This window comes from Rosa rugosa, chromosome 1, assembly GCF_958449725.1.
Source record: "Rosa rugosa chromosome 1, drRosRugo1.1, whole genome shotgun sequence".
NCBI lineage: Eukaryota > Viridiplantae > Streptophyta > Magnoliopsida > Rosales > Rosaceae > Rosa > Rosa rugosa.
This window is the reverse complement of record NC_084820.1, coordinates 6,518,675-6,534,640: the sequence shown is the minus strand read 5'-3', so window position 1 is coordinate 6,534,640 and position 15,966 is coordinate 6,518,675. Positions and strand designations below refer to the sequence as shown.

The following is a 15,966-nucleotide window of genomic DNA, read 5'->3' as shown; positions in this document are numbered from 1 at the left end:
ATTTCAGAAGCAAAACCGCGAGGGTGGCTGCTCTCAACCCTAGCAGAGCGCTAGGTATTTTTGATACTTCTCGTGATAGTGAAAACTAGCTACGGTCATCCTTCGATTGTCTCAAATTGAAAAAATATAACTTTGCTTATGAGTTTATAATGATTTGGGTCACTCCATCAATTGTCCATTGGTTTTAGATGTGAACTCCAAATTACTTTATACGTACGTACTTCAGAGTATCATGGATTCATGGTACTCTATTCTCATTGATCTCAGGCATCGAAGGGCTCAGCTCTTTTAATATTTTTGGATTCTGATACATCACAAGCTTACAAGTCATGACCAAACCATTCAGTCATTCCCAAATAAAATGTTTATAATAAAGAACTCAGTAAATTTCTAAGACATATCTTGCGAAATAATTATCGATACTTAAGGATAGAAGCAAACTTAAAGCGTACCGCGTACAGATCAATGTATTTTCAAGAACTACACTTCCCTTTACCTTGTTTACCAGGAAGCATGAACATTAATTTGGGTTTGCAAGTAACACAGCTTGCACTTTGTTTTGGTGTATGCCTATGGTATCAAAACACAAATCATAGTGCAAATTGCCCAAAAAGCTCATGCTAGTTGAATAAGGTTTAAGATGATGAATTACATTTTACAAATAAAATTCCTATATTAAAGAACCGCATGGCAATCAGATTTGAACATCTTTATCGGTCTTTTCACCAGCCATCCGATGTACAAAATGACCCAATCTCATTTATCCAAACACTAGAGACTAGAACCTGTCAATATTCAAAATGAAGCCTAATCCGTACATCCACAATTTAAATCATCATAAAGCCCTTAAAATCATCCTCCATCAGAATGGAATATTCAATGAAGAACATGCAATTAATTGAGAAATCAATGTTATGTTATGTCATTCCTTTCAAAAAAAAAAAAAACGTTATGTTATGTCATCATCGATCAACAATTGATCAAGAAAAGCAATATAGAAAATAATCAAATTGAGAGAAAAATTATTGGTTTCCTTAATGTGAAAAAAGGAAAAATAATTCGTAGGAGAAAATAGAAAACAGTTATATGTAGGATAAGGTAGAATAAAATTAACAATCCATCCAGTAATTAGTAAGATTACTTCCTTAAAATGGACAAAGGGTCATCGATCGTATAAATTGAGGTTCCATATATCTTCCTCTTCATTCACCAACGAACTAAGAGATCTCCAAAGAGTACTAAGAGAGAAGTTAAGGGTGCGCTGGCAGCTATGGGTAAAGTTGTGTTGAGGATGGTAAACTTGGTGAGCATGCTTGTGCTTGTTCTAGCTCGATATCAACTTGTTGACGATGATGATGCCTTTTATCATGTATTATCCAACAATAATGGTGAGGCCTCATTATCGTCACCGGTTCATTCCAACCCCAATGATATCAGGGTGGTTCCGAACTGGGGTTATAGAAATTCACAATATTGTCTCACCAAGTGTGTTTACGAATGCTTGGTTACTTTCTGGGAGTTGGATTGTTAACCAAAATGCTTTTTTAACTGCAAGATGACACCACTGCCGCCCCCTAGTCCTCCCGCAGCTCCTCTGCTAGATTAAATATGTTACTGGAGGCGACTGGATTGTTGTCTTTAGCTTGCATGCAAATACGAAAACTACCAGAAAATAATGTCCTACATATTTTCCTACCTGTTTCGGGTTGGTTTGTAACATGTTAGTAGTGATGATGTGTTGGGAATTATGTAATAATTTCGACTGGAAATTAATAGTAAGAACTACGTACCCAATTTCTTTTTATTCCTTTTACGTACTGTGTAGTTATATTCTTATGATTTCTCTGAAGTTCTTTTTAGCAAACCATATAGCCGCCCACCCAGAGAAATAGAGAATATTAAAAGCTAGCTACCTGCAAATTGCTACTAATCAAGAGAAAATTTTCCTACTTAGTGGACAACCGAAAAATAAAATGTAAACTTAAGAAAATGGCTGTAAATCTTTATAAAACTTCTCTGCAGTATATCTGAGATACTAATTTGAACACTTATGAAGAAATTGAATCACTAATTTTGCAAGGTACATGGAGCTCTGGAGTTTGGACAGTTCGATTGCCTGCGATATGAAAGAGCGCACTAATTTAAAGTGCCTAGAATTGCAGAGAAAGGTTATAATTGATAAATTTATGATGATGAAATACATTTCCACTAGAAAGGGAAGCAAGTACTACCACTTATGCCCTAAAGTTGAGAGCATTGTTCTTGACTCTCCAAGCGGCCAAGTCTACTAGGAATAATTTGTTATGGCTTCGTAGTTGACGTGGGATAACAAAATACCTGCACTTGAAGTTGTGTTTCATAAGGAAAATTTCTAAATTAAATATCTTGGAACATACAAGATATGCAGGTAGTCCTCATGTTGGGGTCAAGGTCGGTAAATTTGGGAGGACTGAGGCAAATAATTACAATGTGATCTCATATGAAACTAATCGTTATCATTAATATAATTTTTTTATTTGTTTTTAAAGTAAGTGTGGGTGTGTGTAATTCCTTATCTAGACTTTTATTTTTTTTTGGAATCAATTGATAAAAGATTAAAGAAAAAAAGAAAAGAAATGTATAAAAGAATTTGATTTAATTTGTTGTTTGGACTTTGGAGGATTGTTGTTATCTACTTAGGGCATTTTCAACAGACTAGCTATTTCAACAAAAATTTATAAATTTGGCTAATTTGAGATAGTTTAGCACTCCAGCAGAATAGCTATATGAAAGTCAAATTTGGCTTTTGCTAAAATCTCTAGCTAAATTTAGCTAGGGAGGAGAGAGAAAATAACAAAAAACTAAACACTCCACGTTCAATTTTTTTAGTTTAGCTAACACTGCTGGAGGAAAAGCTAGAAATTTACTACCTAAATTTAACTTTTAGATGATTTAGCTAAAAAAATCGCTTTTACTATTGGAGATGCTCTCAAGTTCAAAGGAATCAAAGAAAAAAAGAAAAGAAATGTATAAAATAATTTGATTTAATTTGTTGTTTGGACTTTGGAGGATGGTTGTTATCTACTTAAGTTCAAAGGAATCAACAGAAGAAGTAGGTTTGCAGGATATTTTGTTTTTTATTCTAGATTTTGAAATAAAGAGTACATACCAATAGTATGCCCCTGGTTCATAGATAAGAATAGTACAAAATCGACTACTCTGTTTCAACAATCGTAGCTCAAAGTAGTCTATTTTAACAAAAGAATCTCAATCTGTAGGCAATCTATTTTATCTAATCTCACACACCGAGCACGCAATTGTGGTACGGTGACACTAAGTACTTCCACATGGGCTCATAGAGACGCTCTCACTAACATAGACATTTATTCTAAAAAAGCCAACTAGGCAATTATAAAGATTCTAGGCCCAAACTCTGGCTCAGAAACAAACTTCATGCCTTTAGGCCCAGTTAGAGGCCCAAACCCATTTATGGCAAACCCTAGTTGCCAAATTGGTTGCCACCACACTAGATGTCGCCTCCGACATACCAGCTCTAGCCGGCCAAGCAGCAACTGCTTCAAAAGGGCCCAACTGATACTGAATGACTCAGGCCCAAACCACGAGACCCGATCCCAAGCAAATAGGCTGACCCGAGAAAAACCCTAACGCCAACCTGCCATTGCCGACACCAAAGCCTCTGGCGGCCGACCGTGACCAACACCTTGCTTGAACATGATGAACTCAACCTGAATCCCCCCAAAGTACTAGCCAGGCAAACCAAAATCGATCACCTGCGTTGAAAAAACCGGCGTCGATTCGAAACCAAGATCTCTCTGCCGCTGCTCTCTCTGCTCACCTCTAGGTTATTCTAGATTGATATATAGGTTTGCAAGATATTTTATTTTTTAATCTAGATTGATAGGTTTGCAGGATATTTTGTTTTTTTTTATTCTAGATTGATGTAAAAATAAAACAAAAGGTAAACAAGGAACCCAATAAGTTTTGAACCTTGACATTTCTAAAATCATACTAAGCACTAACCACTAGACCACAAAAACATATCTCAAACCATGCGAGGCCCACAGGAGACCGGTGGCGATCTGAGACGCTTGCCTAGCTTGGTTGGTGTCCTCATTCTCATTCTCAATTTTATTGACTCATTAATCAATAAACTATATATACACAAATTTGAGGCTTCCTAATTTACGTTTAAATTTGTTGTGTCAGGACCCACCCCGGAATTACCCTCCTAACTCCAAGATGGACCTGCGGGGCCCACTTTTCAGAAAAATTCGACAGAACTTCCCCTAAAAGTGGACAACCCTAAACCTGCTGAAAACACTTCTAAGTAATATAAATTTCTATGCTTGAAGCCACCCTGCTTCCTAGCAACAAACCGCAAATTCCAAATATAAACATCGTACTACACAAACATATCCACTTATATAAATTACAACCCAGTAAACCAAATCTTTCAACTCCCTCCAATATTATACAACTCCCATACACTCATAATTATATAAATGTATAAATCCAACCTTTTAAGGTAATCAGAGCAATCTATAGAACACACGAGAAATATGATACATAAAGTAGGTTAATAAATAACCTACTGAGGATAGATGGCAAAGGTGGTGCTAGCCTCCACTCCTAAGCCGGTCAGCAACGCTGCGATCTGGGCAATTGAAACCAAAGGGCCCAGGGGGAAAGTACATAAAAACGTTAGCGTGAGTGGACAAAATAAATAAGCATAAAGGAAGAACAGTTTATACTTTCCCACAGATTTACATTTATAAAAATTCGATGCATGCAACGTTTATAAAACGTATTTCTTTAAATTCAAAAACTCATGAAAAACATACCAGCCCCGCTGGTTAAAAGAAATCTGACTAGCCCCGCTAGTCAGTAACGATAAAATATGGGGAAGAAATTTCACCATACGAAAGAAGGGAGCCTCCCAGGCTCGGGTCGGAGTGTCCCACACTCTGGAGCATCTCATGCTCTGCTCTTACTCACCCACAAACACATAGTAAGCATGGAGGAGTACTAATAGGCTAGCTAGCAATAAAATATAGCGACCCAGGTATGGTGGGTAAAAACTATTAAAATCCAATAAATCCTTAAGGCTTCCCCATGTCCCACGAATAAATAAAACACGGGTACGATTCCCAACCGTACCCGGAAATTCTCGTAAAGTCGTATAAATTAACAGCGTGTCCCACACGCTAAAGGAATAAGTAGATTGTCAATGAGGCATTCCCAATGCCAAAATCAAAAATCGATAAATAACATGAAGATTTACTCCATCGAAACTCATTTCGAAAATAAAATCTCAAATCGACGAATATAAATAGAATATAAATAGTATAAATCCGGAAATTACATCGGAAATAATAATTCGTCGAATAGGATTATAAATCATAACCAACTTCGGAAACAAATCACTATTGAAAGTAATTATATGGAATAAAGCTAAATCGATCTTCGAAAATAAATCATATGCTCGAAATGTATTATGTCAATTAAATAGAGCATACAGTAATAAATAAATGCATGCATCATTCATTTGAAAACAAAAGTCCACTCACAGTGTACGGCTAAGCCTGCCGTCGATCCGAACCCTCCTCGAGGGAATCCTCCTCACGTCCTGTACAATATAACGTTCGTAAACACATAATTACAGGATGGAAACTAAATTACGATAAGTAAAACCAAACCCTAACATTATCTTTATATGCCCAAAACATCCCAATCTTCTTCACTAATGTCAATCCCTTAATATATGGGCTTTAGGGCCGAATCAAGGAAATCCGATGGATGGATTCCTCGTAATTCAATTAACAAATTCCACCTTTGAACAACATCAAAATCCATACTCACTCCATCTCCAATTCTATCCCAAAGCTGCAATTATGAAACTAAATGTATAATTGACTAATTATCTCAACAACAGAAGTCAAAGTCCGGCCAAATACAGTCTCACGCGCCACCAACAGTGGCGGTGCGTGGCACCCACTCGCCGGTACCAACCTCCACCACCGGCTATCAAATTCCACGTATAGCAACAACTCAACCCACTGATTAATTTTCTCAACTACAACACATCCAAATTTTACCTGGAAATGGTCGAATTCGGCCGGCAAAGATAACCCAGAAATTCAAGAACCCTAGGTTGTCGATTTGGCCCCTACACAGCGAATTGGAAAGCAAGACCTTAGGGGAAATGATCTCCGTCGAAAACCGAGCCTTCGACGCCGGTTTGGTGACCGGAGATGGCCGGAATCGCCCGAAATCGACAATAATGGCGAACTGCTACAGTAACCTTCCCCGCTCAAAATCGAGCTCCTCCGGTGAAATCTCCACCAAATACCTCCACAGATGTGACAAGGGGAAGGAGACGAGATTGGGGATAGCCGGATTTCGTTGTGGGTCGGCCGGAGGGGGAAGAAATCGAAGGGAGAAAAATCGGGCCGAAAAGGAGGAAAGGTCGGGGGAAGGAGAAGAGAGAGTTACCGGGGCTGGGTAGAATTTCCGAAAATGGAAATCTACCAACAGTAACTTCCATATATATATATATATATTACCATGAACAGTAACTTCTACATTTTTGGCCATAACTCTCACATACTAACCCCGATTTTTACGTACCACATATGCACGCGCTCGGTTTAACGTCTCCTACAACTTTCATGAAGAACATTTTCTCAAATTTTGACCCAAACAAAAAGTCAACCTTTAGGGCCACTAAAATATCGATAAAAAGTAAAAATTGCAAGTATTCGACAATTACCGTCCAAATAGTGAGTAAATCGTTAATTCTAGGTTCGGGACGTAACATGTTGTCCAGCGTTGACATAAACTAAAGGTTAGAGAATCCGATTCAACAGATTTTAATATAAAGATTTTCAATTTCGACTTTTGAGTGATGCCAAAATCAAATTTGGAATCTGCAATGCCAAAATTTGAAAGTTATGATCGACTGTACATTTAAACGAAGGAGAAAACACTATGTCCTAAACCGTGCAACACTCTCGTCAGTCTCATGAGGTCCAATACAAAAAGCTTGAATTTACATCCACAATTTTAAAATATCACAATTCCTACGGAAGAATGATCAACAGTTGATTCAAGAAAAGGTAACATAGAACAGATTATATTGTAGGAGAAATAGAGAAAAATTAAATTGTAGGAGAAGATAGACAAAAATTAAATTGTATCTCTTAAGATAAAATACAATTAATAGGATCAATTATATTCCTTAAAATGGCACACGGGTCATAGTATAAATTCTGGCTTTAGCTTCCACTTCATGCACCGGTATAAGCTAAGATATCGATCATCCAAAGTACCACGAGAAATACAAAACAAGTCTATAAGAAAATAAGGGTGTATAGGCAGTTATGGGTGCAATTTTTTTGAGGATGGTGATTTTGGTGAGCATGCAGTTAGAAAGAACAAGGTTGAGAGAATAAATTTCAGATATATAATCACACCCATTCTATGGTGTATATAAACAGATTACAATCGTACTACAACCGTACTACACAACATATACAAGGTAAGTAATTACAACAATATATTCTCTTATAGTCTATTCCTAATAGAGAACGATGACTCACACTAACACTCCCCCTCAAGTTGGCGCATATACATCAACCATGCCCAACTTGCTAAGTGAGTCATAAAACGCCTTCCTGGAAACTCCTTTGGTAAGTACATCTGCAAGTTGCTCTTCAGTTGGAACAAAAGGAAAGCTAATAATTTTGGCATCTAGCTTCTCCTTTATAAAGTGACGATCAACCTCCATATGTTTAGTACGATCATGCTGTACTGGATTCTGTGATATGTCAATAGCTGCCTTGTTATCACAATACAATTGCATGGAATTTTTGAGTTTGTACCCCAGATCACGTAACAGATTTCTCAGCCACAACAATTCACACACTCCGTGAGCCATACCTCTATACTCGGCCTCAGCACTAGAACGTGCCACAACTTTCTGTTTCTTACTCTTCCATGTAACCAGATTACCTCCCACAAAGGTAAAGTAACCTGATGTCGACCTCCTGTCTGTGATATTTCCAGCCCAATCTGCATCTGTGAAGCCACAAACCTCAAGAATGTTGTTATGTTTAGAAAAAAATACTCCCCTTCCTGGAGCTGACTTCAAGTACTTCAGAATCCGCATAACCGCATCCATGTGACTCTCACTCGGATTATGCATGAACTGACTTACCACACTCACTGCATATGCAACGTCTGGTCTAGTATGAGCCAAATAAATCAAGCGCCCAACTAACCTCTGATAGCGAGCTCGATCAGTAGATACCTGATCTGGATACTCAGCTAAACAATGGTTCTGCTCAATAGGAGTGTCAATAGGTCTGCAATCCAACAAACCTGTCTCTGTCAGCAAATCAAGAACATACTTCCTCTGGCACAGATAGATTCCTTCTCTCCCCCTGGCTACCTCAATTCCTAAGAAGTACTTAAGTTCACCCAAGTCCTTCATCTCAAACTCAGAGGCTAGCTGTCTCTGCAGTCTATCCATCTCAGCAGTATCATTACCAGTGATTACCATATCATCCACATAAATAATTTGAGCTGTTACCTTCCCTTGTTGATGCTTGAGAAACAAGGTATGGTCTGAGTTGCTCTGCCTGTAACCAACCTTCCGCATAAACTGTGAAAATCTTCCAAACCAAGCACGTGGTGACTGTTTGAGACCATACAGAGATTTTCTCAATCTACAGACAAAATCACCAGGAGAAGCAACTACATACCCAGGTGGGAGGCTCATGTACACTACCTCGGCTAACTCTCCATGAAGAAATGCATTCTTGACATCAAACTGTCGGAGTGGCCAGTTTAAACTAGCAGCAAATGAGAGCAGAACCCGAATAGTGTTCATCTTGGCGACAGGGGCAAATGTTTCATCATAGTGTATACCATATGTCTGAGTAAACCCCTTTGCTACAAGGCGTGCTTTGTACCGATTCACTGATCCATCTGCATTATGTTTCACAGTAAACACCCAACGACAACCTACAGCCTTCTTGCCTTGTGGTGGAGGCACAAGTTGCCAAGTATTGTTCTTCTGCAACGCCTCCATCTCTTCCTCCATTGCCTTCCTCCACTTTGGATCCCCCAACGCATCCTGCACTTTGTTAGGTACTGATACAGCAGATATTTGATTCACAAATGATTCATATGACTTAGACAATCTCCTAGTGGACATATAATTAGCTACTGGGTATTTTGATTTGGCAGTAAGAGTAGGTTCATATTTTTTGACTGATTGACCCCGAGTGGTCCTATTTGGTAACACGTATTGCTCAACACTAGACTCACTACTACTAGTACTAGTGGGTGGACATACCTCAAATGAGTGATCTTCCGGACCAGGAAGCTGTGGGTCAGGGGTAGAAGCGATGGCAGGAGGGGCAGTCGTGTCTTCAACTTCATTTTCCGCCATAGGAACTGGTGCCTGGATGCTTGGAGCTACTGCTTCAAGAGGTGGCGGGCTGATGGTCTCAACTGGATCCGTCAAAATACCTCCTTCCTGTGTGACTTCTTCCTCTCCTCCTTCTGTTTCCTCCCCCTCTCCATGATACAGCTCTTCAAAATATGAATTCTCCCCCTGAAGAGCTGTATCTGAAGTGGAAAAATAACTCATGTCTTCAAAGAAGGTAACGTCCATAGTGACATAGTACTTCCTGGTAGGTGGATGATAGCACTTGTATCCCTTCTGATTCCCTCCATAACCAACAAAGACACACTTAAGCGCCCGAGCATCCAACTTAGACCTCTGGTTTTTAGGAACATGGACAAAGGCAACACAACCAAAGACACGAGCTGGAAGATTATGAAAGGAAGGTAAGGAGACATGAGATGCAAGAACCTCAAATGGAATTTTTCCCTGAAGGACGCTAGATGGAAGACGATTAATGAGATGGGAGGAAGCCTGTACGGCATCGCCCCAAAGATACTTAGGCATATGAGCACTAAAGAGAATGGCACGAGCCATATCAAGTAAATGACGGTTTTTCCTTTCAGACACTCCATTTTGTTCTGGTGTTTGTGGACATGTAGTTTGGTGAACAATCCCATTGGTTATAAAAAACTCTTGGAAAACATGATTAACATATTCCCCCCCATTGTCAGAACGAAGGACTTTAATGGTGCTATGGTATTGTGTTTGAACAAGAGTACGAAAAGTTTGAAAGGCTGGAAAGACTTCATCTTTGGTTTTTAGCAGAGCAACCCACGACAATCTTGTACAATCATCAAAAAACAACACAAAGTATCTCATACCCGACACAGTGGGTTCTCTAGATGACCCCCAAACATCAGAATGAATCAACTCAAAAGGAGCAACACTTTTATTAGAAATACTAGGAAAATAAGTAGCACGATGACTCTTGGCCAAAACACATGTTTCACAATGTAAACTAGACTCATCCACACCAATAAACAAAGTAGGCATGGTTTTCCTCATAAGACTAAGAGAGGGATGCCCTAAGCGGCGACGCCACAACCAAATTTCACTTAGCTTATCAGAACTCGAAGTCAAAGCGGCGAGGGACTGTGCTCCTGGTTTCTCTCCTGCGTATGTCTGATCCAGATGGAACAACCTGCCCCTCAGATACCCCCGACCAATCATCTCCCTGGTGAGAAGATCCTGAAAAATCACATACATAGGAAAAAAGGTTACGGAGCATTTAGACTCAGTATTCAACTGGGGAACAGATATCAAATTGTGGGACAAGTCAGGCACAAATAACACATTATGAAGTTCTAAGGTAGGAGTAATACGAACTGATCCTGACCCTAACACAGGAAATGCCTCACCATTGGCATTGGTTACATAGGACACTGGTGGGGAAGACAATTCAGTAAAATATGATTTGTCATAAGTCATATGATCGGAGGCACCAGAATCAATAATCCATGTATCAGAACCAACAAAATTAGAAACCTTTAACGCCATACCAATTTTACCTCGACCAGCTATAGAGGCTGTAGGAGTAACTCCACCTGCTGTATGATGATCTTGGCCAACTACTCCATAGAAATCCGGTTCTTGGACTAATTGAACAGCAGCTGCTTTCGCCTTAGGACGATAACCTTGCTTTTTAGGTTTAAGATGTGGGTTCAACTTCCAACAAGTCTCCCGAACATGCCCAAGGTCATTGCAATAAGAACATTGAGGACGAGGGCGGTTGGTGAAGCCTTGTGGGAAACCTTGCTGATGAAGTGGGGCTGAACTCTGCTGTTGGAGGAAAGGTGCCGGTGACTTGGCCTGAATGGCGAGACTAGATACTTCAACCTGTGCATGTTTGACACTTTCCTGTTGGGACTCATCCTTGCGGATGTATGTAAAGGCTATGGTCAAACTAGGAGGGTCTGTCATTCTGAGCAATTCTCCCTTGGCACTGCTATGCTTCTCATCAAGCCCTCTCAGGAATACATGAACCCTTTCTAGCTCCTTCTCCTTCTGGTACCACACCAGATCTTCCTGATTCTTGATCTTGCAAGGACGCTTCTGATCAATTTCAGCCCATACATTCTTCAGCTTGGTGAAATACACAGCTATTGGTTGCCCATTCTGTTGCATACTAGCAGCTTTACACATCAATTCATGAACCTGTATAAAATCAGACTCGTTGGTATACAAATCCCCCAATGTCTTCCATATCGCCTCAGCAGTTTCACATTCCTCCACCATCTGTAGCACATCATCAGTCATGGCTCGAAATAGAATTGACATTACCAGCCCATCATCATCTGCCCATTTAGCATAGGCATCCACATCATCTTCACTGGGAGCCTTGATCATTCCAGTCACATACCCCATTTTGTGTATTCCACGGAGATAAACTGACGTAATCTTCTTCCATGTTCGGAAATTGGTACCGGTGAGTTTGGTACCTCCGAAAGAACCACCTTCTGAGCTCTTGACAGAGACCACAATCTTCTGTACCTCATTGGCTTTAGAACCCTGACTTTCACTGTCATCACCACCCATTGCAATAATACAATAGAAAATATACGAATCCCAAAGTACGCAGCGGAAATAAACAAATAGTAACAGTTTTTTTTTTTTTTTTTTGGAACCTGGTTGACTGTGGACCGAGTTGGGACGAGGGGACTCACTGATGTAGGCGGGTTGACTCACTGAGGGATGCGGGTTGAGATAGATGCGGGAGAGATCGAGAGCGATTGATCTGGAGGTGAGGATCGATCGTCGGTTTGGGCTGGAGGGCCGAACCGGCTGGATGACGCACCGGGGAAGGACGAACCTCGAAGGGGATCGGAGTCGTCGAAATCGAACCGGAACCGAGTCGTCTGGATTTGTCGGAGTGCTGCCGTGAACTGGGCAGCGACGCCGGAACGAAGAACCTGATGTGATGCAGCCGTGAACTGGGCAGCGACGCCGGATCTGGAAAAACAACAGGTCTGGTTCGAAAAACGATCTGGGAACTAGCGGGTCTTTATCTGGTGCAGATGATCTGGTGTAGACGATGGGGCTTGGTCTGGTGCAGACGATGGGGCCCAAACTGGAGGAGAGGGTATCGCCGAAGTCAAAGAAGAAGACACTGGGGGTCGTTCTTTGACGGGTGCCTAGGGTGCAGACAAACGATAATGATAGTCTGAAATTTAAGACAAAGAGACAAAGTCCTCTTGGATCTTTGCTTTGATACCAAGTTAGAAAGAACAAGGTTGAGAGAATAAATTTCAGATATATAATCACACCCATTCTATGGTGTATATAAACAGATTATAATCGTACTACAACCGTACTACACAACATATACAAGGTAAGTAATTACAACAATATATTCTCTTATAGTCTATTCCTAATAGAGAACGATGACTCACACTAACACATGCTGCATGCTTATGCTTGTTCTAGCTCGATATCAACTCGCTGATGAAGACGCCGTTTATCCAGAAAATGAAGCATATGACCGTGTTTTCTTTAACAATGGTGAGGCCTCATCATCATCACTGGTTAATTCCAATACTAATTACAAGAAGGACGTGGTTCTTCCAAACGATATGTCAGGTGCGACACCAAAATGTTTAGCCAAGTGTGCAATCCATTGCATACCTCATTTTTCAACAATGCGTTGTGGACTGCGAGGTGGAAAATATGCCTCCATTGCCTCCACTACCTCCTATGCTAGAGTAATGTTCTGGTTAATTACTGAAGATTGCTGTCTATTGCTGCAAATAAGAATAAATTTATGGAAATAGAGTCCTGTTTATTTTGCCACCCTCTTCGGGTTGGTATCTTGCGTTAGGTTTTTCAGAGATTTTTTTTTTTTTTTAAATAAGGAAAGACTAAAAGAGACTAGATACAGTCTCCTCTATAACAAGTGAACAACCAGACCCAATGAAGATAAAATTAAAAGCAGCACTGGCGCTTGGAGGCAGATCACGATCTCAAGACTGTATCCCATCGGGCTTTTAGTGAAATACTTGTGTGCGTGTTGTAATAATTTCAATCAAGAGTTACAACTATAAACAGATCATCCAATCCTAATGGCAGGGTGAGACTAAGTGTCGTCGGATTTATTTTTCGGCGTCAACATAGGAGGAAAGCTGTGCTAAAGCAAGCATTTATGCTATGTTGTAATCAGGTTACATATCGAGTTATCTTTCCGCTATATGAAAGCAAATGGAGTAGCTATTTGTGCACTCTTTGCTAGTTGGTGCTTGTTAGAATACAAGTCTACTGTAGAGATTTCTGATATTATTTCAGAAAATATTCTAGATGCTTATTGTAATCAGGGGTTTAGGCTCAATGTCCCCCCCCCTTGTATTCGATAGTTTCATTAATTAAGGCTTGAGGGCAGCCGCACCAGCCCTTTATTCAAAAAAAATCAATATCTGCATTGTAAATGATAAAGGAAAGAATCAATCAAGAGATTCAATCCCACCAAATCATACAATAGAATCAGTCAGATAGCAGTAAATATGTATTGTAGCTAGAGTTTAGCCAACGATAGAGGATCTAGACTATAGTTAATCTATATATATCTTGTACAACAGTTCTTTGCTAATCAAGAAAGTTAACTCTTCTTCTTAAATTTTGTTTATGGTATCAGAGCAATAAGCTCTTGGTGACCTAACATCCTATACCAAACAACCATGTCAGGCGGGGAAGATTCGAAACCCAAAAAAGGTAGTTCAGAATCGGGTTCAGCAAGAACACCAGAAGCATGGGAAAACCCCAATCATCCTCTATACCTCCATCACTCGGATCAGCCTGGTGCAATACTTGTATCACAGTCCATGGAGGAGAACAATTACACTGCTTGGATCCAGTCCATGAGCATGGCCCTAACCATAAAAAATAAGAAAGGATTTGTTGATGGATCAATTCCAAGGCCAACCAACAGAGTTGAAGAAGCATTGCAGTGGCAGCGCTGCGACACCTTGGTCAAAACTTGGCTGCTGGGTTCGATGTCTAAAGAGATCTCCGGAAGCGTAATTCATTGCAAGACTGCCAGGGATATGTGGCTGGAGTTGCAGGAGCGATTCTCTCATACAAACACTGTGCAGTTGTTCAATATTGAGAATGCAATTCACGACACTGAACAAAGTAATGGAACGGTGACCTCCTACTTCACCAAACTCAAAAGCCTTTGGGACGAGAGGGATGCGATCTATGAAATTCCAGCTTGTAGTGTGAGGCAGCCCAAGAGATCAAGGCATATATGGAAAACCAGAAGACTATGAAGTTTCTCATGGGGCTTAATGAGAGCTATGCTGCCATTCGAAGTACCATCGTAGCAATTGATCCATTGCCATTAGTGAGTAAAGCCTATTCAATGGTTTACTACATGAAAAACAAGCTGAAGTGTCAAATGGAAAGGCTCCAGCTCAACCAGAGGGTATTGTCTTCGCTGTGAAGAAAGGGGGGCGCAGTTTCGATTCAGGTGAAGGTGGATTGAAGTGTGAGAAATGCCACATGGATAATCACAGCACCGAAAATTGTATAGCACATTTAAAGTGCACTTACTGTGGTTACAAGCGCCACACATATGAGACTTATAGGAGTAAAAAGCTGTGGAAGAACAAGGACGATCAAAGGGAATTCATGTTGCCACATTGAGTGACAAAGGAGGAGACACAATCAACTTCCCTTTCTCATAACAAGAATGTCGAGAGCTGGTAGAATTGTTGAGCAAGAACAAGGCAGCCAAGACTGCTACAGCCAATCAAGTTGGTAACATTCCCAATTATGAAGAACTTTCAGGTAAAGCCTTATGTTTTTCTTAAAATGGCAAAACAAATGTTTGGATCCTGGATAGTGGTGCTAGTGATCATATAGTATGTAATCTTGCTCTTCTCACCTCCTTAACAATCGCCCATAATCGTTTTGTAAGGTTACCAGATGGTAACACGACCCAAGTTAGCCATATTGACACAGTAGTCTTCTCTTCTCAATTTGTTCTTTATAATGTTCTCTGTGTGTCACTTTTCTACCTGAATTTGATATCTGTTAGTAAGTTGGCCTTTGATTCCTTTTATATCACCATATTTCTCAAACAGCTTTGTGTCATATAGGACTTACGATCGGGGAAGATGATTGGGATGAGAACTGAGAGAGAGGGACTCTACTGCCTCAACCAAGCACAGAAAGGAACATGCAATTCTGTTCGTAGCCGTACATCACATCCTTGGCATCAGCATCTTGGTCACCCTTCCAGCAAAGTTACTTTATTATTTCCATTTTCTGCAAATAAAGCTTGCAATCTGAGCACCTGCTCCATTTGTCCTTTAGCCAAACAAACCAAAAAGTCTTTTCCATTGAATACAATAACAAGTGAGTCTCCTTTCAAATTGATTCATGTTGACATATGGGGTGGTTACCATGTCCCTTCATTAACTGGTGCACAATATTTTCTCACTATTGTTGATGATCACACTAGGTGCACTTGGATTTACGTGATGAAACATAAGTCGGATACACGA

At 40.2% G+C, this 15,966-nt stretch overlaps 1 protein-coding gene and 1 long non-coding RNA gene across 2 annotated transcripts; one reads left to right on the top strand and one right to left on the bottom strand.

Annotated features, from left to right (window-relative positions):
* Window positions 1-4,406: 4,406 nt before the first annotated feature.
* Window positions 4,407-6,506, bottom strand: LOC133738651 (uncharacterized). Its single transcript, XR_009860195.1, has 3 exons — window positions 6,096-6,506; window positions 5,568-5,626; window positions 4,407-4,654 (listed from the first exon to the last, which is right to left on the bottom strand). It is a non-coding gene; the product is annotated as an uncharacterized LOC133738651 (long non-coding RNA).
* A 7,630-nt stretch (window positions 6,507-14,136) lies between these two features.
* On the top strand, window positions 14,137-14,727 carry LOC133733598 (uncharacterized). The gene has a single exon (XM_062161272.1). The coding sequence runs from the start codon at window positions 14,137-14,139 to the stop codon at window positions 14,725-14,727; it is 591 nt and encodes a 196-aa protein (XP_062017256.1).
* The last annotated feature ends 1,239 nt before the right edge of the window (window positions 14,728-15,966 follow it).

Coding starts and splice junctions, on each gene's coding strand:
- LOC133733598 (XM_062161272.1), top strand. CDS start 14,137: ATGTCAGGCGGGGAAGATTCGAAACCCAAAAAAGGTAGTTCAGAATCG.